Source organism: Salminus brasiliensis, chromosome 23 (assembly GCF_030463535.1).
Source record: "Salminus brasiliensis chromosome 23, fSalBra1.hap2, whole genome shotgun sequence".
NCBI lineage: Eukaryota > Metazoa > Chordata > Actinopteri > Characiformes > Bryconidae > Salminus > Salminus brasiliensis.
In genome coordinates, this window is record NC_132900.1 from 8915921 (window position 1) to 8938300 (window position 22380).

The window sequence follows — 22380 nt, forward strand, 5'->3', positions numbered from 1 at the left end:
TACCTAAAACAGTTACACAGCACTATAGAGCGGATGTTCCACACATATTCCCAGTGCATTCCAAATTTCAGTGTCATTTATTTAGACTGACTTGAAATTCATCATCACGTTACTCCAAATAGTTACCTACCGACCTCAGACTTACCTGGGTAATAACTTATGTGCTTATAGCTTAACCCAGACGGCAATGGTTCTGATGGCAATGACTTTGTCTAAATCTGAATGCCAGAAAACATTTCATATGGTAGATTGAATACGACCCAAATGTGGCCTGGAGTTAAAATGCCATGACGTACCTTAAATGTAAAAGCCTGTGCCCTCGAGTTGTTGGGCCCCAATTCATTTACCATTGCCATAACTGACCTGTACGTTCATTAACTGGTCAGTATATGGCCAGAATCCTCAGCTACCTGGAAAGGGACTGTAAATGAAAGCATGTTTGAGAAAAAAGGGCCACTCACTTCAGTTCCTATGCCGCTAGATGCTAGTGTGCTAATGTGCTGATAGGATCGAGTGTCGTTTTTCTAGTAACTACGTGTTTACCTCGGCGTGCTTCTAGGTGGCTGCCTCTGGCTGCAGAGCTCTAGTGAAGAACGCTGGGAAAGAGAAGCATGCATGATGCATGTGCCTGTGTGTGTGTGTGTGTGTGTGTGTGTGTGTGTGTGTGTGTGTTTTAAAAGTTGCTAGCTGCAGGGAATTGCTAATTGGTTATCATCCTCCTCTGGAGGATGCTGGCTAGCTGTGGGAGGAGTGTAAACCAGCAACAGGACCTTGATCTCCTTCCGACCGCAACGAGCATCACGGGTCAATGCTCAGTGGACACCCCGCAGCTCCCCGGTGGCCCGCACAGGGGCCTGCAATCCGTCCTCATCGCGCAGGCCTTTGTAACTAGAATGAGTGTGTGTGGGCCTTTATCCACAGGAACTGTGTAAGCACACTGGGATTCCTGTGAGGGAAGCCCAATAGAAATTTCTGTAGTGTCAGTATTTTTTACAGTTTTTTTCTTTTTTTTTCTGAAATGTGCTTCAGTCATCACTTACCGCAAAACAGCTATGAGTCGAATACAATGCGCATTAGCGTAATCACACAGCGCGTAAAGATTTATGTGTTTTGTGCATAAATTTGTGTCTTACAGCAGGTGGCTAATTTGTCATTATGACAGCCTTATTATCACCCCTATTATCATGAAGCGCGTGTTACAAACAGCAATTGAAGCGCCGCACGCTGGCGTCCATGTGGCCCGTCCACTACACAGCGCACGTAAGCAAATGTGTCCAGTTAATACGGTATCTTTCAATGACTAATTCAAGGGTAATAAACTGTACATTAGCAGACGGCATCATGCTGAAAAGACGTTAATGTGGTATAATTAGTACGCGAGACAGCGGGTCTCCTGACGTTGAGTTTCGATTCGTGCCTGGTTTGAAGTGGCCCTCGCTCTGTGGTTGAGAATGTTCCCGAGCCGACGTTGGCGCCATAAGAACTGCCTTTGTAGCTGAAGAGCTCCTTACAAAGCTTTTTTCCTCATTGCTTCAGAGGGTCCAGAACGTTTTGAGGAATGAAAGAGTTCCAGAATTCTCCTGAACAGGAACCCGATAATTCCTGAAGTAGTTTTCCTGGTCATTTTACACAGTACAGTAGGTATGGAGCAATGGCATTAAAGTGAAGCCGCACTCGACCCATACCCTCAGGTTTGAGAGCCGACCTTTTTTAGGCTCAGCTGGTTCTGGTAATTTTGAAACCTGAATCCAACTAGGAGCCCCAGCTCTGAGGGTGAGAATGAGACTCAATCCAACCTTGGCACCATAGGAGCTCTTCACAAGGAGGTTTTTGAAACTTTTTCCAGAATTCTCCTGAACAAGAACCAGATTTCCTGAAGTAGGTTCTGTGTTGCATTTCCACAGCACAATAGGCATGGAACAATATAGGGGCATATCCACTAGTTTGAAACCTAAACCAGCAAACAGGCCCATCTGGTTTTGGTCTATTTGTAACCCCAAACCTAGAAGCCAATCCTCTGAACAGTCCCTGGTTGGACGTAGCCCTCGCTCTGTGGTTAAGAATGTTATTGAGCCGGCATTGGCACCAGTAGAGCTGCCATTGTTGCAGAAGAGCTCTTCACAAAGCACATTTCCAGAACCTTTAATCAGACCAAGAATCAGATACCAAGATCGTATAATGAATGGAGGTCTGCATGGGCATGACAGTGGAGCCCAAACCTGACACATACCTGCCCTGCTAGTTTGAGACCTTACCTTATGGGTTCGGTCAGATACTAGTCCATTTGCTGAAAACAGAGGATAAACAACTCTTAGTACTCCACCTGAAGAGTTCCTCCTCCACAGAAATGCATATAGTCTGGTGTTAAACTCCAAAAGTCTCGGATGTTGTTTTTTTTTTGGCCCATTGGCTGAAGGAACATGCTTTGCAGAACTTCAATCATCTCACCCAGCATGAGGCTTTTGGCTTCCAATGTAGGAACTAAAAAGGATCATGGAAGCTAAGCTTCACCATGGTTCCTCTGATGGTAATTGCGGCATGGTCCAAAAGTGTGAAAGTGTATTACGGCCCATGGTTGAAGGATCCTGCTTGCAGAACCTGTCAGCTCACCCAGAATGGGACTTATGGCTTCCAATTTAGGAACTAGAAAGGTTCATGGAAGCTTAGCTTGACCATGGTTCCTCCGGTGAAAAATTGCGCCATGCTCCAAAAGTGTGAAAGTGTATTTCGGCCCATGGTTGAAGGCCCCTGCTTGCAGCACTTCAGTCAGCTCACCCAGCATGAGACTTTTGGCTTTCACTGTAGGCACTAAAAAGGTTAATGGAAGCTAAGCTTGACCATGCTTGTTCCTCTGGTGGAAATTGCGCCATGCTCCAAATGTGTGAAAGTGCATTTCGGCCCGTAGTTGAAGGATCCTGCTTGCGGAACCTGTCAGCTCACACAGCATGAGACTTTTGGCTTCCAAGATTATAAATGCAAATACATATTTAGTGTTGCTTGAAAAAGAGACAAGAAAAGAACGGGCTCTGCTTGAGTGATTAAAGGAATAATACAATAGCAGAAATAATGATGTCCTTGGAGTATCCAGTCAGTGGAGTAACTGCTCCATGCTGTGCATCTTTCCGATCTATCCGTGTGCTTAGATAGTGGTTAGTGGATTGGGAGATCTATCTGTAAGCATTCACTCTCCCTGTATAAATCAGAGCAAAGTAGAGATTTGGTTTTCTGCTTTTGGGCTTTTGGCTTTCTATGGAACCCTCATCTGAAATGCTCTCACGTGCCTAGGCTCTCAACGCAAGCCCGCAGGATCCATGTTTTCTGAAGCGAACGCTGATTTTCAGCGCTATCTACTTGAAATGTGTTTTGAATGAACAGGCGCCCGAGATCCACGGAGCGCTCAGGTTCCCCGCTAACCTAAAGGACGCCCCAGAGAAAAAGATCTTTTAGCAAACACACCGCAGCTGTGCTTCTGCATCGATAGGCTGCATCTGAAAGCCTAAAGACGCACCGCAGAAGATACGGAGCGCTGACGCCGACTTCCCGTCCTGCGGTGGCAGTCACTTCCTCTCGCGCCCCAACCGTGGCAAGTCACTACGGGGAAGTCTTTCATCACGGCTGCCACGGCAACAGCGCCACGGGCAAGCGCGGATACTCACCTGCTGTTCCCTTCTCCCTTCTCCGTCGCCTCGCTCTGTTTCATCTCTCTATTACACTCTCGCCTCCTTCTTTCCACCCTCTCCGCTCTTTGTTTGTGTGAATGCAAGCCGCTCCTGTTCTTCGACTCAGGCTCTGTTATCGGATTCGGAGACATGCGAGGCAATGCAATTTCCCCTCATCTTACAGGGAATAGGGCCTTGCAGGAAGCAACCCCACCGACCTAGTTACGTTCGATTGCTAGGCTTGCATTCAGGTTTGGAAAAAGAAAGACACTTTCAGGCCTGAGAGCTCTCAGTTTAAGGATTTGAGGGAAACTACTAAACTGTAGGCCTCAGGCAGGGCCATACCATGAGATGCACTGACTGGAGATGTTTAAGGCAAGCCCATTGCATTTGTGGAGGAGCCTTGGACACTCTTCTGAGTGAACCACAATCATAGTACATGTTACCTGAATTTACAACCAGTTGACAGTTAGCCTCACCAGTCAGAACACCAGTCAGAGTTCAGCACAGGGGGTGTTTTTGGACTGCTGGTTGTACTGAAGCCCTTGCCTAACACATCTAATCTCTCATCTGCTGGCTAAAATATCAGGTACTATCTTAAGAAATATGGCTGCTGACATTTAGTGCATTTTAAATAGTGTGGAAGATAAACAGTGACCAAGTGTGATGTATTCACCAGATTATGGACTATGGAGCTCATGCACAGCTGCAGACACTCAGTAAAAGCAGCATTGCACTCTGCTCCGTTTGCTGTGTTTGACAGTCTGGCGGTTTTGTATTGAGTCTGACTCATGTCAACGTCTATGTAGAATGTTTAAGACTAATGTGCTTCATGGAGGAAGCAGAGTAAAGTCTTTTAACATCACTAACTGGATACACCTTTTGAGAGACCGTCACTCACTCAGCCCAGTACAGTGAGTATCAGAACACCGCTGAGCTCATATAAAAGCTTACGAACAGTGCAGACCACAATTAACCACAACCAAAAGCTAAAGGAATCGGGTCTGCCCAGCAATTCTCAGACATCACAGTGTTTAACATGTGGTTGATTCCAAACAGTAAAGTGATTTCATCCGAAGAGAAAAGCTTCGTTCAGTATCAGCGATCGGTAGGTCAAGCTGAAAGACGATCAGTGACAGGTATCACCTTGTAATATCAGTGTGATAGCTTGTAACACTCATCACTGTGTTGTTTACGGGGAAAGTCCTGTCCGTATGAGCCAATAGTTAAGCTCTCTGGCAAAGCCGCAAGTAGGAAAAGCAGCGAATGCTTCCTTAATGTGGAATGCTCCGTTAACTGTAGCCAGAAGAACCTGAAAGTACACATATTTTGTGGGTTCTTTGAGAAAAAACCCTTGATATACCAACGACTTTAAACTTGTTCATGAAATGTTAATGTACCTTTTGTGTTTTTTTGGGCTCTTCTCATTCAAAGAGACTGCCCATGGGCTTTGCTGAGAATGCCGCTGAGTGGAAAAACGTTTCTAGAAGGACTATGGTTGAATCGAGTGCAGTGCCTTCTCCAGTGATACAATACCATATATCCCATCCATACATCACATCCCTGCAAATTTCCATTTTTTGTTGTTTTTCACTTTTTGACATAATGTGAATCTGGCAGTTGTTCCTTATATTGTTTATATCCCATGATGAATGGACAACTCTCCTGTAAAGTTGATGAAATGCTGTATTGTTAAATGCCCACTACTGTGACCTTTGTAAGAACAGATTTGCGACATACACTATATGGACAAGTATTCGGACACCTGCTCATGCCTTGCTTCTTCTAAAATCAAGGGTATTAATAAAGGGTTTATCTGCTGTTGTTGAAGCAACTGTCTCTACTTTCCAGGAAAGATGGCTTTCTAATAGATTTTGGATTCTTGCTGTAAAGATTTGATTGCATTCAGCAACAAGAGCGGTAATAAGGGCAAGATGTTGGATTGTCACCGCCCCAACTCATCGTAAAAGGATTGGATGGAGCACCATATTAATTCCAGAGAACACAGTTCTTCCACTGCTCCACAGCTCAATGCTGGGAGGCTTTATAGCCCTCTAGCCCATGCCTGGCTTAAGGCATGGTGCCAGTAGCTTCATGATTATGTGCTTTTGCATGTCTGTATCGGCAATGGGTGCTACTCAAAGTGGTTGAATGCATTCATTAGAAAGGGTAGTGTAGATAGATTAACAAAGCCTGTTGAGCCCTAAGAAAGCCTGTTGAGTGTCCTCATGTCTACATCGGCCACTTGTTAGACATGAGGAGCTGGTCTCTTTAGCCACTAGTAAACACCCGGGAACGCATTGTTCAAGAGCTCCGGCGTTCCGGCGTTCCTCTCTGCTTCCCAAAACATAGGCCTTATTCATGCAAGAAAGGGTGACTACACAATAAACGTATTACTGTAAAGTATAAAAGCAGGAGAAACCATATAGAAGTATCTTCTGATGGTTCACAGTTGCCTGCTTTGCATGTTTTCTTATTAGCCATATAATGCACGGATATCTCTATTGCCATAAAGCTGAGATGAAGGGAGTGTTTAAGGGGCTGGTTCCATCAGACTGGTTTAATCCAGCACCGGGGGGCTTATTCACGCTGGGTTAATGGAGTGACTGGTGCTGTAAGGATGGTTTAGGGCAGATAAATATGTTGCTGGAATTAGGCCTTAAACGTCAGCCACTGTATCTTATCATGCAGTTAAAGGGGGGTGAGAGGTGTGTGTGTGTGTGTGTATGTGGGGAGGGGGGGCGTACTTGGCTGCACTTTGAGTGACTCCGGCTGTTAGCTGGTGTTAGAAAAAAAGCTGTATTCACTGACCATGTTCTAAATGGTACTGGCCTCATCCTTACACCTCAGGATTAACCTCTCTCTCCCTCTCTCTCCCTCTCTCTCTGCAGATGACACGGCCTATTCAAGTTAAACCAGCTGACAGCGAGAGTCGTGGAGGTACAGCTAACTCGATTGCTCTCTACTCAGCTACTCTTCTCTCTCTCTCTCTCTCTCGCTCTTCCCTCCCTCTTTTTCTCTTTCTCTCTCACCCATCTCTTGACTGTCTCTTTATATGTTTTTATTCTTAATCTTAACCTTCACTTATATAATCACGTAACTCTCCAAAATCGGCCTCTCTCTCTCTCTCTCTCTCTAAAGCTCACACCTTCTCCCGCTCTTTCTCTCTCTCACACACACACACACACACACATTTTCTCGGTCACACCTCCCCCCTCAGCTTCTCTCTTTTTCTCACACAGTTTTATGGCACCTCCTCTCTCGCCTCCTCTTTTTCTTTTTCTCTCTTTCATAAGCCCTGTTAGGACAGGGGTAGTTGTACATGGGGAGGTGGAGTAATGCAGTTTTACTACAGGATGTCTGTGAAATGTATGACTGATTAATGACTATAGGCTGTAGGTTATAGGCTACGCTATACAGCGACTTGCCTAAAGCAGCCAGCAGCAGCACGCCTCTGGCTCATCTTCTGGGTTTGAGTAAGGGTTGCCACGACCCGAGGTGTCTGTGCCATGCAGAGCGAAACTAAGGCTGTTCAGACTGCCAGCCCAAATCAGATTTTTGTATCCAGATTGATTTTTGATAGACTACACAGCCAAAAAACATTTGGAGGTGGTTTGGATTGCGATTTCAGTGGGTTTTGTATGGATGCGTCTCAGTCTGGAAGCTCAAATTGGATTTCAGAGTGTCTTTTGTGTCCCTCGCAAAGCGACAGACAAGAACCACGTCAATTCCAGAGTGATGAAAGTGCACGGATCCAATAACAGAGCCACAGGTTGATTACTGACGCCTATGCCATTACCACAGCAACACACATGCAGATAGATTTATAATGTCCGGACACGCAAATCCACTGGATCTGTTTTGAGAAACAAACTGCCTCAGTGCGTCCTGAAGCGCCGCAATACAAAAAAAAACCTCAAGGATATGATATGGGTAATATTTACCCACATGTCGATCTGCAGAGGATTAACATAACCTGGGGTTCTTATAATGGCTCGTTCTACAAAAAGGTAAAAGACGCTGAAATCTTTACCGAAGCAGGAGCGCGCAGTCCATAAAAAGGACTAACGCAGTGCAATCACTGAGAAACTCTGCTAATAATTACGTTAAAAGGTAAAAGGTAAAGGTTAGAACACCTTTATATTTATTACTACTTAAAAAGCCTGAAATTAGAATCAGGTGCAGAGGATCAGAACATGGTTAGAGAGGATTCTGGAGGAATCTTACTTAAACCTCAGACATTAAGTGTGGTTTGCTCTTGTTTGTTGAAGTGAGTGGTGAAGAAGATCACCATGGCCAGACCCAAAGAGCTCTCTGAGGCCTCCAGAAAGAAGGTTGTAGGTGCAGTGTAGGTCAGAGTTCCCACCTGCCTTCAGAAAGAGTCTTCATTTCCACACATGACTGTACACATTTCCATTTGTCTCTCTCTATAGTTCTTCTCTTTTTCTTTCATATACACTCTACATCACCCCCCCCCCCCCACTCTCTCTTACACTCTCTCTTACACTCTCTCTATCTCACTCGCTCACTCTCTCTCTGATGGCTGATGTGGGTATTCATTTTGACTAAAGTGATTGCGTTATTGAGTGGAGAAGTGTGTGTAGGCCACATCCTGGCCCTGCCAAGTGCATTACCATTAGACTGTAAATTAAAAAGTCATTAGAGGAGAGAGTGTGACTGCGGCCTGGGATTTCACAGCCCTGCCTGCTTTTGTTAAATATACGAGCCTGTCTGAGAGAGAGAGAGAGAGCGAGAGAGAGAGAGAGAGAGAGAGAGAGAGAGAGAGAGGGAGAGCAAGAGAGAGTGCACAAAGAGTGATCAATAAAATAGTAGTTTGTTTCTGTCTGAGAACTGTGTGTGTGTGTGTGTGTGTTGTGGACACACGGTATTCCTCTTTTAACTACCCTGTTCTTGTGATGCTGGCCTTTGTGACACTGATGCAATAGAAAGCAAATGGAATATGCAAATGAACCAACCACACTGATATATTTACTGTGTACCATGAGCATCCCGATCAATCACAGCTCCAGATGAGCTTCTGGGGGTGTTTTGATGACTCAAGGTAGGATTCCCAATAGCTTACTAAATACTAATGCTAACACAAGTGGAAAACAGGGCCAGTGCAGAGGAAACCCTTGCTGTAAAAAAAAAAGAGAAACATAAGGCAAGACTAACATTTGCCAGAGGACACCTAGACAAAGACCAGAGCTGCGTCCGAGACGGTGCCCTATTCACTTCATGCCCCTAGAGCACTGGCGTAGGGATGGACACCTCAATATGTCTGTGAGAGCACTGCTGCCCTCCTCAGAGAGGCTATGTGCGTTTGTAGACTGTATATTACAGTGCATTGTGGGATTATTACAGCGTGGCACTATGTTTTCAAGCACCACTACAAAAAGACAGCCCCTCAAAGTAGTGCACTATGTAGGGAATAGGGTTTTCTATCACAGTTTCGGACACAGCTCAGGTCATGTTTGTTGGAGGGGGAAGGGGGGGTTTGATAGCAAGGGTTTGTCCTAATTGTTCATGGGGTGTCCTCATTTTTTCACATGACTGTACATCCTGCAGTGTGGGACAGGACCCTGCTGCAGGTGTGTGTGTGTGTGTGTAGAGTTCCAGTTGAAGTAGCAGTGTGATGTAGAGCAGCAGAGGCCTGTGAAAGGTTTTATAGTGGAGATAATATAGAGCTTATTAACTGAACAGGCGCAGGAATATGGTTCTCCACTGTACTGTACATGATGTGTGTGTGTGTGTGTGTGTGTGTGTGTGTGTGTGTGTGTTTGTGTCGGTCAGGGTTGGAGAAGTCTCTTAGCACCTCTGACACACTAACACTGCAATAGTTTCTCTTCTCACACTCACACACACACACACACACACACACACACACACACGCATTGATTTCATTTCACATCCAACCAGGGTGACTGACTTACTGGATATGAAGGCCCTGTGTGAGTGTGTGTGTGTGTGTGTGTGTGTGTGTGTGTGTGTGTGTGTGTACCACTGCACCAAGCGTATCAAGACCGTCTGAGAGAGTCACTTCCTCACTCCAGTGCTGCACACTCTCAGAGAAGTGTCTTTCGCTGTTGCAAGCCAGGCTCTACACACACCCTTCCTCCGCTGTCCACCTCCATTATGACCAGACCACTCTCTTTCTTCTCTCGCGCACACTCCCTCTCTCTCTCTCTCTCTCACTCTCTTACCCTCATGTAAGCAGGATGAAGAGAAAGAGAGACAGAGGGCGAGCCTGAATAAGACAAGGAGCCTGCAAGAGAGAAAGCGAGCGTGCGAGAGCAAGCGTTTACAAGTTCACTGTTGCAAGCCAAGCTCCTTGCACACCAGATCACTCTCTTGCTTTGCCTGTTCTCTCGCGTTATCGTGTTCTCATATTCTTCCGCTCACTCGCTCTCTCACTCTCATGTACGCAAGAGAGACAGAAAGAGAGCATTAGTGAGACGGAGCTTGCAAGAGTGCAAGTGTGAGAGTGAAAGCGCGAGAGTGCAAGCGCGAGAGTGCAAGTGCAAGAGCAAGCGCTCGCATATTTGCTGTTGCAGGCCAAGCTCTTCACATACCTCTTCTCTGCTGTTCACCATCCATTCAGTTGCTTCCTCCTTTCTCTCCCTCTCTCTCTCTCTCTCTCTCACAAACACACTCTCGCGCTCTCTCTTTCTTGCTCTCTCTCTCATAGCTGCAACAAAGTGAAATGTTAACTGATATAAAGTAACAAAGTAGCTAAGTACTGCTTTACAACACCATAGTAACAGTCTAGCAACACCATACCACCACCTTGCAATATTATATCACCCATCTAGCAACCGCTACACCACACCTAGCAACGACCTGGGATACCATAGTAACCACTTATCAACACTAATACAACCACCTAGAAACACTGCAGCACCCGCTTAGCAAAACCATAATATATGTCCACCTTGTAACACTATAGCATTCTTCTAGAAACAACTTAGCAACACCACAGCAACCACTATGCAACACCATATCAACCACCTGGGATAGTAACCACTTAGCGACACTATAGCAACCACCTAGCAACCACCGTAGCAACAACCTATGACACCATAGCAACTATTAATCTGAGCATGTTTGACTAGACACCGGAGGCTCATTGGAGGCCCTACTTCACTAGTTACAGGACTTTGTAATACCATAACAACCATGTGGCAACCACCTAGCAAAATCACTTTTACCCTCTGGTTTCTAGCAACAATCTAGCAACTGACTTGAAATGGGAACCCCTTAATCTTCACCACAGTTCTGTGATTCCTTCTGGAACATTAGGGTTCTGTTAGGGCTTTTATGGTTCTACGGTTCTAAGGTAAACGCAGCACAATATGACCTACAGTATTAGCATCTGCTGATATGTGTTTTCCAGTCCAGGAAAACAAACTTATAGCAGTGCAGCATGACTGTGATTAGCTGAACAGGCTGAAGGCGGTACAGTTAAGGCAGAGTCTCATGGCCTGCAGCTCATTTTGGATGTACTTAAGTATCCACTGTGTATTAGAAAGAATCCAGGCCTTTTGTAGTCCACAGGAACGGAAAAACACATCTCTTATCCACTGTAATTGAAATGCTACCCTTGAAAACATGGATCAATGGAATAATGTAGCTCCTACAAGGGCACCTTCAGCACTGGGGTACAAGGAGAGAATCTACAAACTGTTTACTAAGATCCATTGAAGCACTACTTTAGAAGATACACACAGACATGCACACACACATTTACACACTCACACTCACACAATCGCTGAAGGACTCACATTGGTGTTACTGTAACCAGTCCCAATAAATAATTCAGGTGCCTAACCATGAACAGCCCTGCATTTTTCTTACTAGTTCACATACAACACATAGCCATAACAGCCATAACATTAAAACCACCTAAGTTATTCACAGGTAACATGAATAATTGATTATCTGGTCACAGTGCCGAATTTCTAGGGGTGGGATCTGCAGATTAGGCAGCAGGTGAACAGTCAGTTCTTGAAGGTGGGGTGTTGAAAGCAGGAAAAATGGATAAGCATAAGAGTCTGAGACACTTTGACTGGGTCACAACATCTCCAAAACATCAGACAGACAGGTCTTGAGGGGTGTTCCCGATTTGCAGTGGTCAGTACCTAACGAAAGTGGTCAAGGGAAGGCCAAACCTTAAGGATCTAATTCTAACGTCTTGGTGTCTGAGACCACAGGACGCCTTCAGAGGTCTTGTGGTGTCCATGCCTTGAAAATTCAGACATTTTGGGGGGCATGAGATGGGCCTTCACAATATTAGGCAGATGGTTTTGAAGAACTACCAAATAAATCCCAAAAATCACCACTGTTAGCTTGATGCTAATGTAGTGGGCAAATTCCTATTGACAGGCTAGCAGAAATTAGCAATGGTGTAGAGGCTATGTGTCTGGTCCGAGTTAGGGTGCTCTCCACATAGCCACACTGCCTGTCCCGCCTCTTTGAGTTAGAGAGCCAATAAAGTGGCAGTGAATGACCGGCTAGGTGGTTTAACACTCTTCAGTGTTGACTTTTAAAGCGCTTAGTTTAATCAAATTTCATATTTTATTTTTGACGACCAGCCAAAAAATAAAATCCGGTGACTACAGAGTTCCAGCATCTGCCCATTGCCTCCATTATAACATGCTTTTCAAAGAAGACCAGCAAACCTTTTGAGTTTAAAGATGGTCCTCACAAATACACACCAACGCCCACACAGTCCACCCTGAGTCACATCCCTGTCCAGGAAGCCCCGCGGTCCAAATGCGCTGTCGCAGGACCAAAGTTGCTCTCCCTGCTCTGTCATAAATGATATTTATCCCTCGCCCGCCTCTCCCTCCCCGCAACACAGGATGCAGCGACGACTCCGGAATACCAAGTGCTTCTCGGCAGCCCAAACAAAAGAGGCCTCTCTGCACACGCGTCTCCGACTCGTGGCTGTGACAGCCGAAGAGAGACGGCCATTTAAAAGGGGCTTTTGTGTATTTTGATGTCTCATTCTGGCAAAGAGGTCTCGGGGAGCGGCGTTGTGGGTAGAGCTGGGGAACTTGGCTGAATGTGGCTGATGAAGAGGTTCACTGCAATCAACTTGAGTGACCTCTTAATTGAAGTGGCTATGGGCTAGTACAAAAAGGCGCATGTGCGCGCACACACACACACACATGCGCGGTTACATAAGCATGTGTCATATCCACCTACGTTGCAAGCTCGCACTTAAATGACCTCTGAGAGGGATGGATGGACACAGAGCTGCATGAGTGGCTATAGCATTAGTACCAGCATGCGTTTAGTCTTATGTGTTTGGGTTATGCTATGTATGTTAGTATTGTACAAGAGGGGCTGGCTTTAGCATTACCAGGAATTGATGTAAAAATGTTAGGGGTATACTGACTTAGAGACAGGCAAAAAACATCCACACATGCTAGCACTGAGGCTTACTCTTAGAGGCATTAGTCCTAAAGTAATGAAGCATTTCGGTGAAAGTGTGAGCATTACATTAACACTGGCTGGCCTTAGCATTATCTGGCTTTGCTGAAAGTGCTAATCCTGAATTATTTAAGTATATAGTTTAGCATTAGTGGTGTAACAGATCACAAAAGTCACAGTTCGGATTGGATCTCATTTTTTAAGTCACAGATGAGATCTTTTAATTTTTTTAATTTTTTTAAATTAACAATAAATAAAAAGGGAGACAAATGTGAGACAGAATTTTTTAACATGATCTGTTTGTATTGGTGACTTATTTTGATGTGGTCTGTTTGTATTAGTAACTTTTATTTTTTAGATGATTTGTTGATTTGTATTAGTGACTATTATTTTGACACGGTTTCTTCATTTTTATTAGTGACTTCAATTTTGACACGGCCTGTTTATTTATCTTAGTGACCTTAATTTTGACACGGTTTGTTCATTTGCACTAGTGATATTTATTTTGACATTTTTTTTTTTTTTTTTTTTGTTAGTGACTTTTATTTTGACACTGTCTGTTTGTGATGTAGCGCTTGTGCCTCTGTCTTGCACTCTTACCCATTTATGTGAAAGTGTTACTGTTATTCTAACCTACGAACGGAAGAAAGCACCCTTAGGACACCTAATGGCAGTGGGGGCTCAGGGGTTAGAGCTCCAGGCTATTCAGGACAGGGTTGTGGGTTCGATATACCAGACGTATGTGACACCATGGCTGGGTTCAAGCACATAAAGTATAGCGTAGCATACATTTTACTATAACATTTTCAGTTTGTTGCTTAAAGATTCAATAAATGTCCTTTTGCGTTAGGCTTTACTGCTGATGCCTGGTATTGATCTGATGTATGTAGTGTGTGGTCAGTGTAGTGTGTAGCAAAGCCTCAAAGACATAGCTTTGAAGTTAAAAGCTGAGGCTTTGAAGTTCAGCACTATGGGTTTTTTGATATGTTTGTTATTTGCTCCGTATTTGGTGTATAAGTAAAGTGAAAGCTTAGACGGTGAAAATGCACAATGTCCACGAAATACACTTTTAAATTATTTAAAAACAATATTTTATTAATAGTAATTTGAGGGGCATTTTGTTTGGAATGTGGTGGATTCTGGGAATATCTTGGGTTGGGTTGGAATTTTTGCTTGAAGTATGAAAATCTGCTAATGTGACCAATACAAACGGCTGAGTTTCTGGGATATTTTGGTAGGGATGTGGCTTTTTTGTTTGGAAAATGTGGGATTTTTGTTTGGAAAATGCTAATGTGGCTAACAATATGCTAATATGTAGAAGTAACAAACAAAACAGTGGAGGCTGTCAGGGCCCGAAAGCAAAGGAAGCACTAGCTTTTGTGTCCTGCTGCATTCCTATCCTGTGATAACATGTTAGCATTTTTTGGCTGAGCTGTCCCTTTAGCGGATACTATATGCCCAAATGTTTGTGGACACCTCTCCACCACTTCTAATGAACGCCAGTTGCACTCGTTCCTGACAATATGCCTCTCTGGATTTGATAATTGTGATAATTGAGATGAGGTGGGGTGGCGATCATCCAACATCCTGACCTCACTAACTAATGCTCTTGTGGCTAAATGCAATCAAATCCTCACAGTAATGCTCCAAAACCTAGCAGAAAGCCTCATCCCTGGACAATCGAGACAGTTACTCCAACAAAGTCAGGATAATATTTTTTAACACGCTTGATTTCAGAAGAAGCAGTGAGCGAGCCGCTGTCCCAATACTTTTGTCTATATAGCGTATGTGTCATGTCCTGGTGATATCTGTGGAATCTCTTTTGTTCCGCTAGCTTTACACTGGAAACTTCAAGCTCAGAAAGGGCGCGCACAAGGACACACATGCTCTCAACATGCCGCTAGGCTAGCAGCCAGAGAATTTGGTCTTGAACTGGGTTGTTACCGTAATCTCTGTGGTGATCTCTCTGATCCTCGCTGATAACAACTTTGCCGTTTCTGTATTGCCCTTCAGCAAAGCGCTTAACCCAGGCTGCTCTGGGAGCATCTCTGCAGTTAGCAATTAGAAGTTAACGGCGAAATCGAAGCGTTGCTGCAGTCTTTGGAGGAAGTTTGAAAGTTTCCCTTTTAACAGAGCGCCATTAGACCTGAGCTGTATTCCATGGCTTTGTTCAGACATATGTTTCTCGATCAGCAATCAGTAATCTTGGTTCAATATTAGCATATTAGCAGAAAGAGCCATTACAGTTTGACCTTTCCTTGTGCTGCTGATCGTTAGCGCAGCGCCTCATACATTAAAAAGCCTGCCCGACTCTCTGCGCTTATAAAAGACAATAGCATTGATTAGATTCATAATGGATGTATTCGTTTAAGATGGGTGGAGGTTTGCATTAACTGTGTTTGTAGTGAGGTAGTGTTCATATGTGTGTGTGTGTGTGTGCCTGTATAGTGGTATTATATGGAACCTTTGTTACCAGATAGCTGGGTCATTGTGTCTACAGTGAAATTACTGCAATCACTCCAACCTGGCAACACCCACTTATAATCAGCATGGTTTATCCTCTAAGGTCAGAGACAATGGCAGCCAAGGTTGCCAGACTGAACATGTTTTAATGGCCCAATCAAACCTGGATAATCGCCACGTTTAGCCTGGAAGAAGACTTTAAACACCTTTATAATACTATACTTACACATTTTAGCCATATCCTTACTAGTGCAACATTTTCCTAAAAGGTCTTATATACGATGGGTGCGTCCCAATTGCATCCCAATTACTAATACTACCTGTTTTTTGAGTATAGAGAAAAGATATAAGGGTCTAAGGTTGAGTATCCAATATACTTACTCAGAAACGGTCGTTTTCTGAATGTGGTTATAAAGGACACTATAATCCCACAGTGCAATGCAAAATGGAAAGGGAGGAGGTACAGGTGAACATGCAGTGACCTGTGTTGGCCTTCAGATTAGCATGTATATACACCTTAAAGTATTAGTGTGTAGTACACAGCTGGGACACAGATGTGCAAGTACAGCTTTCCTAGTCCCTGTAGAGAAGAGAAGTACTGCAATAGAATATGACAATCTAGAGCAGATAAACATGAACATATTGGCACCATGCCTAAAGCCAGATGTGGGCTAGAGGGGTATAAAGCCCCCCAGCATTAAGCTGTGGAGCAGTGAAAGAACTGTGTTCTCTGGAATGATGGCTGGTGAAGCTCCATCCAGTACTTTTGGGATGAGGTGGGTTGTTGATCATCCAACATTCTGACCCCACTAACGCTCTTGTTGCTGAATGCAATCAAATCCTCACAGCAATGCTCCAAAATCTAGTAGAAAGCCTTCTTTCCAGGACAGCAGAGATAGTTACTCCAACATAAGCAGGGTACTGAGAAGAAACAGTGAATGAGAATGTGTCCCAATACTTCTGTCCATATCATAGTATCATAGAAAAAATTATGATATGAGAGAGGCTCAATATGGGACAGCCAATCAGGACAGAGATCATTTACATACAGCAATTCTAAGGTTTGTAAAATGATTTCTGGCAACCAGATCCACCCAAATGCCACAGGGAAGGACATATCACATGCAGCAACAAGGCCTTTATAGGTGTGAAACACTCATGATAAGTTTAGTTAATGGCTTGGAATCTGAACAGCAGTATGAGGCTTTGTTTGCTCCAGCACTTGTCGAGAATCTCATGAGATCACGTACGGGTTACACGCCAAACCCCGGCTTGTAAAATTAGAATGAACCAACATCTCAGATGTGTGAACACTGAAGAGCGGACGGCTGAGCGGTGTGAGTCATTCACCATGAGGGAGACAATTAGAGAGATATCGCTCACTTAAAAATACGCTCGGATCTGGCAACCCTCTGCGGTTCCCATTTTATGCCATTCTCTCAGATCCACGTCTTTCAGAGAAGCAGCGAGATAGAGGGAGAGAGAGAGAGAGAGGGAGAGAGAGAGAGAGAGGGAGAGAGAGAGAGAGAGAGAGAGGGAGAGAGAGAGATAAAGCTTCTTTCTCTCAAATAATCTTTCTTTCTTTTTACCTCTCTCACTCTCTGTCTCTCTCTTGTCATCTCTGGCACTATCTCTCTCTCTCTCTCTCTTTCAAAATCTTTCTTTTTGTAGTTATCAAGATTTACAATTGAGAGAGAGAGAGAGAAAGGTAGATAATGAGAAAGCTAAAAAAGAAAGGGAGAGAATGTGTGAGAGAGAGCTTAAAAATGATTGAACGAGCTTGACAGATATAGAGAGATAACTACAGAGAGAAAGATCCAGTGAGAGAGAGAGCTGGAGAACGAGTGAGGAAGACCTTGAGAAAGAGAGGGGAAAAGAACCTGAGACTTAGAGCGAGAGATAGAGCGTTAGAAAGATAGATAGATAGATAGATAGATAGATAGAGAGAGAGAGAGAGTTAGAAAGATAGAGAGAGGTTGATGATGAGGGAAGAGAGAGGGGTGTTTGGGACAGTGGCTGTTGAGTCCGTGGCGGCTTGTGTGTGTGTTCTCAAACACGATCTACATCAAAGTGTGATTTTGTTCTGCCGCTTTTTCTCGCTCCTCCGCTGGCTGGCCTGCTCCCAACATTTGATTTTCTGCCCCAGTTTTTCTCTGCTCTCGCTCGCTCGCGCTCTCTCTCTCGGCTCAGCTGAATGGTGTACCAGAATCACTGTAGCTTCATTTACTGAATAAAACTGAAGAGTTTTTCGAGGTTTTCTTCACACAATTTTTTTAAAATGCCAGCCGGCTTGAGCGACGATTTCTTGAAGACCGGACCATAGGACCTATTTGTCCCATATGAGTGTACGGACAGATAGGAGTGATGGGACAAATCAGAGTGATAGGACCAATAGGAGTGATAGGACTGATAGAGGTGATAGGACCAATAGGAGTGATAATACAGATAGGAGTAATAGGACCAATAGAAGTGATAATACAGATAGGAGTAATAGGACCAATAGGAGTGATTATACAGATAGGAGTGATAAAACCAATAGGAGTGATAAGACCAATAGGAATGGTAAGACCAATAGAAGTGATAATACAGATAGGAGTAATAGGACCAATAGAAGTGATAATACAGATAGGAGTAATAAGACCAATAGGAGTGATAAGACCAATAGGAGTGATATGACTGATAGAGGTAATAGGACCAATAGGAGTGATAATACAGATAGGAGTGATAGGACCAATAGAAGTGATAATACAGATAGGAGTAATAGGACCAATAGGAGTGATAAGACCAATAGGAGTGATAATACAGATAGGAGTAATAGGACCAATAGGAGTGATAAGACCAATAGGAGTGATAGGACTGATAGAGGTGATAGGACCAATAGAAGTGATAATACAGATAGGAGTGATAGGACCAATAGAAGTGATAATACAGATAGGAGTAATAGGACCAATAGGAGTGATAAGACCAATAGGAGTGATAATACAGATAGGAGTAATAGGACCAATAGAAGTGATAATACAGATAGGAGTAATAGGACCAATAGAAGTGATAATACAGATAGGAGTAATAGGACCAATAGAAGTGATAATACAGATAGGAGTGATAGGACCAATAGAAGTGATAATACAGATAGGAGTGATAAGACCAATAGAAGTGATTATACAGATAGGAGTAATAGGACCAATAGAAGTGATAATACAGATAGGAGTAATAGGACCAATAGAAGTGATAATACAGATAGGAGTGATAGGACCAATAGAAGTGATAATACAGATAGGAGTAATAGGACCAATAGAAGTGATAATACAGATAGGAGTAATAGGACCAATAGAAGTGATAATACAGATAGGAGTAATAGGACCAATAGGAGTGATAAGACCAATAGAAATGATAAGACCAATAGGAGTGATAGGAGTGATAATACAGATAGGAGTAATAGGACCAATAGGAGTGATAAGACCAATAGGAGTGATAGGACTGATAGAGGTGATAGGACCAATAGAAGTGATAATACAGATAGGAGTGATAGGACCAATAGAAGTGATAATACAGATAGGAGTAATAGGACCAATAGAAGTGATAATACAGATAGGAGTAATAGGACCAATAGAAGTGATAATACAGATAAGAGTAATAGGACCAATAGAAGTGATAATACAGATAGGAGTGATAGGACCAATAGAAGTGATAATACAGATAGGAGTAATAGGACCAATAGAAGTGATAATACAGATAGGAGTAATAGGACCAATAGAAGTGATAATACAGATAGGAGTGATTGGACCAATAGAAGTGATAATACAGATAGGAGTGATAGGACCAATAGAAGTGATAATACAGATAGGAGTAATAGGACCAATAGAAGTGATAATACAGATAGGAGTAATAGGACCAATAGGAGTGATAAGACCAATAGAAATAATAAGACCAATAGGAGTGATAATACAGATAGGAGTAATAGGACCAATAGGAGTGATAAGACCAATAGAAATAATAAGACCAATAGGAGTGATAATACAGATAGGAGTAATAGGACCAATAGGAGTGATAAGACCAATAGGAGTGATAGGACTGATAGAGGTGATAGGACCAATAGAAGTGATAATACAGATAGGAGTGATAGGACCAATAGAAGTGATAATACAGATAGGAGTAATAGGACCAATAGGAGTGATTATACAGATAGGAGTGATAAGACCAATAGGAGTGATTATACAGATAGGAGTGATAAGACCAATAGGAGTGATGAGACCAATAGGAATGATAAGACCAATAGGAGTAATAAGACCAATAGGAGTGATAAGACCAATAGGAGTGATAAGACCGATAGGAGTAATAAGACCAATAGGAGTGATAAGACCAATAGGAGTGATAATACAGATAGGAGTGATAAGACCAAAAAGAGTGATAATACAGATAGGAGTGATTGGACCAATAGGAATGATAATACAGTTAGGAGTGATTGGACCAATAGGAGTGATAATACAGATAGGAGTGATTGGACCAATAGGAGTGATAATACAGATAGGAGTGATTGGACCAATAGGAGTGATAATACAGATAGGAGTGATTGGACCAATAGGAGTGATAGTACAGATAGGAGTGATTGGACCAATTGGAGTGACGCATAATTGTTTGTTAAATCTTCTTACATTCATTTTCGTTGAAGTGAACATTTCTTACTTCTGTATAGTTCAGAGTAAGGAGACAGGAAGCTTTGTTACCATGGTGACGACAGACGACAGAGTGCAGGTTTAAACACAATGAAGAAAAAAGGCCCTTATCTGGTCAGTAAGTGTTTATTTCCTCAGCAAAACTCTAATATTAGAATAGAGACAAATAACAGCTGGTGGTGCAACTGAACAAAGCCATGCACTGGCTATGGGGGGCATCCAGGAGAAATCGTCTTCAGTCTAGCTCAGATATCTCTTTTTAATGTAATCTGGAGTTTGTACAGTAAAGACAGTCTTATTTTGCTCAGATAAATGCTTAGAATCATACGCTTAGATGATTAAAACCTCTGCACAGTACTGTGTATAAACATACTGTATATAACAGGGTGAAGTCCAATGAAAAGGCAAGAATCAAGCACTTCCATTTCCATGTGTAGTAATCATCCAGAAGAGCTTTAACATCCTAGATTAACCCCCTGCACCAGATTACCCAGAGAGATCATGGAAAATATGCAGTCTGTACCATATATCAAATCCAATATTTTACTACGGGACCAGAACTGTTTGGAGCTGTCCTCTCTTCTAAAAAACAGATCTCTGATTGTGGCTTTAAATGGATCCATTTAAAGTCTGTTGGTACATTTTGGGAAGTCATTCCCTGCTGGATATATTATTTTAATATCTGTAAATGAAATTAGTAGCATCAGAAGGATTTCAGAATGGAAGATAAGCCAGTAGAGTATCTGTCGCGCCTGTCCCGCCTGTCCCGCCTGTCACTAAAGCAGCGCTTACAGTAACGCAAACAGACTGCAGTGACTTCCGCGCTGTTTCAGCAGAGTTACATCAGCGTAATCAAGTGCTGAGAAGAAAGTTGTCTGGACAATTGATTTCCTGCTCTCAAATGTAAAACATGACCTTTCGAAAAAAGCCTCTTACCTCTTTACTTTTTCTCCGCTATGAGTTTTAAATAAACGTTTATCAGCAAATAGCACGATCTTGCCAGCGACTGACTTGCTCAATACAAAGTCCATTTAAAGTCTAAACGGAAAACCGACCTTCATCATGAAGTCCAAGAAATTATAACATGAATGAGTATGTAAATCAGTGTGGGCATTAGAGCTCAGTGTTGTGCCTTTTGAAGCCATAATATTGTAGAATGAGTCTAAATGATTTTAATGGATGTGTCCAGGTCCATTATTTTCCCATGTAATTACTGGAATAAGAAAACTCTGCAACATCTCTTTTTATTGCATTATTTTAGATATTTTCACCTCCAATAGTCTAAAAATGTCAGGTGCTGAATATGAAGCTTAATTAAGTTTTAATAGCTAATTTAGTGTATTGAATTTAAAATGCAATTGTCTTTGAAGTTTGATGTTTGAAGCCTTTAAAGCCTCTGTTTACTCACTTTCATGATTCTTTTCTAGCCATTATCCATCATTTTTGTGATGAATTGACAATAATTTTAATGATTGTTGGTCTTCTCTGTGGAGAGATACTTTTTTCAGTAGTTTTCCTTGGTTGGATTCAAATTTAGCAGTATGTTCACATCGCCTACCTCAACTCCACTAGATAATTCCACTTGTTCATCCAGCCTGCTTTACTCAGCACACAGTGCTTATAAAACCCCTTAAAAAGCCTTTAAAAACAGCAACATCTGTGTTAATCAATGTAGGTTTCTTAGTCAAATTGGCCACACGCTTGTTTTTCTTTAGGCTCCGTGCTCAACGTACGCTCCTGCGGTGTCATTTCCTCGTTACTCGCAAAAATTATAATAAAAACAGCGCAGAAATGTTCAGTTTTGCCGGCCATGCTTTTAAACTGAAAATTTAACCAGTTCATCTCAAAAGCTCAACCTTTAAAATTAAGAAATATTTCAGAAAACATTTGACCGTAAATTCGGACTTCTTCAAATGTCAAGTAGCTCACAAAGAGTGTCACGTACCATTCAACTGATTGCACCTATAGACTTCTATTTTGAGGTAAAGCAACACTTTAATTGGCATGTGTTTCTCTTCATGGGCTGGTTGAGGCATATGATTCAGGTTTCATGCTTTGAGCCACCAATAAAGGACATGTTGTTCTGGACAAGTTAGAAAACACAGAACCTTTGTGGATAGTGAAAGAAGCATGAGAATTTACCTTGAAAG

The 22380-nt window shown here is 42.8% G+C and overlaps 2 protein-coding genes across 2 annotated transcripts in view; both read left to right on the forward strand.

The window, feature by feature from the left end:
- Positions 1-22380, forward strand: part of LOC140546158 (CUGBP Elav-like family member 5) — a 195165-nt gene that overhangs the window by 87192 nt on the left and 85593 nt on the right. The window contains exon 3 of the mRNA XM_072669342.1: positions 6551-6599. Coding sequence (XP_072525443.1) covers positions 6551-6599 — 49 coding nt within the window. The remainder of the gene's footprint in view (positions 1-6550; positions 6600-22380) is intronic.
- On the forward strand, positions 15644-20188 carry LOC140546191 (uncharacterized). The gene is made up of 2 exons (XM_072669408.1): positions 15644-15660; positions 18097-20188. The coding sequence occupies exons 1-2, from the start codon at positions 15644-15646 to the stop codon at positions 20186-20188; spliced, it is 2109 nt and encodes a 702-aa protein (XP_072525509.1).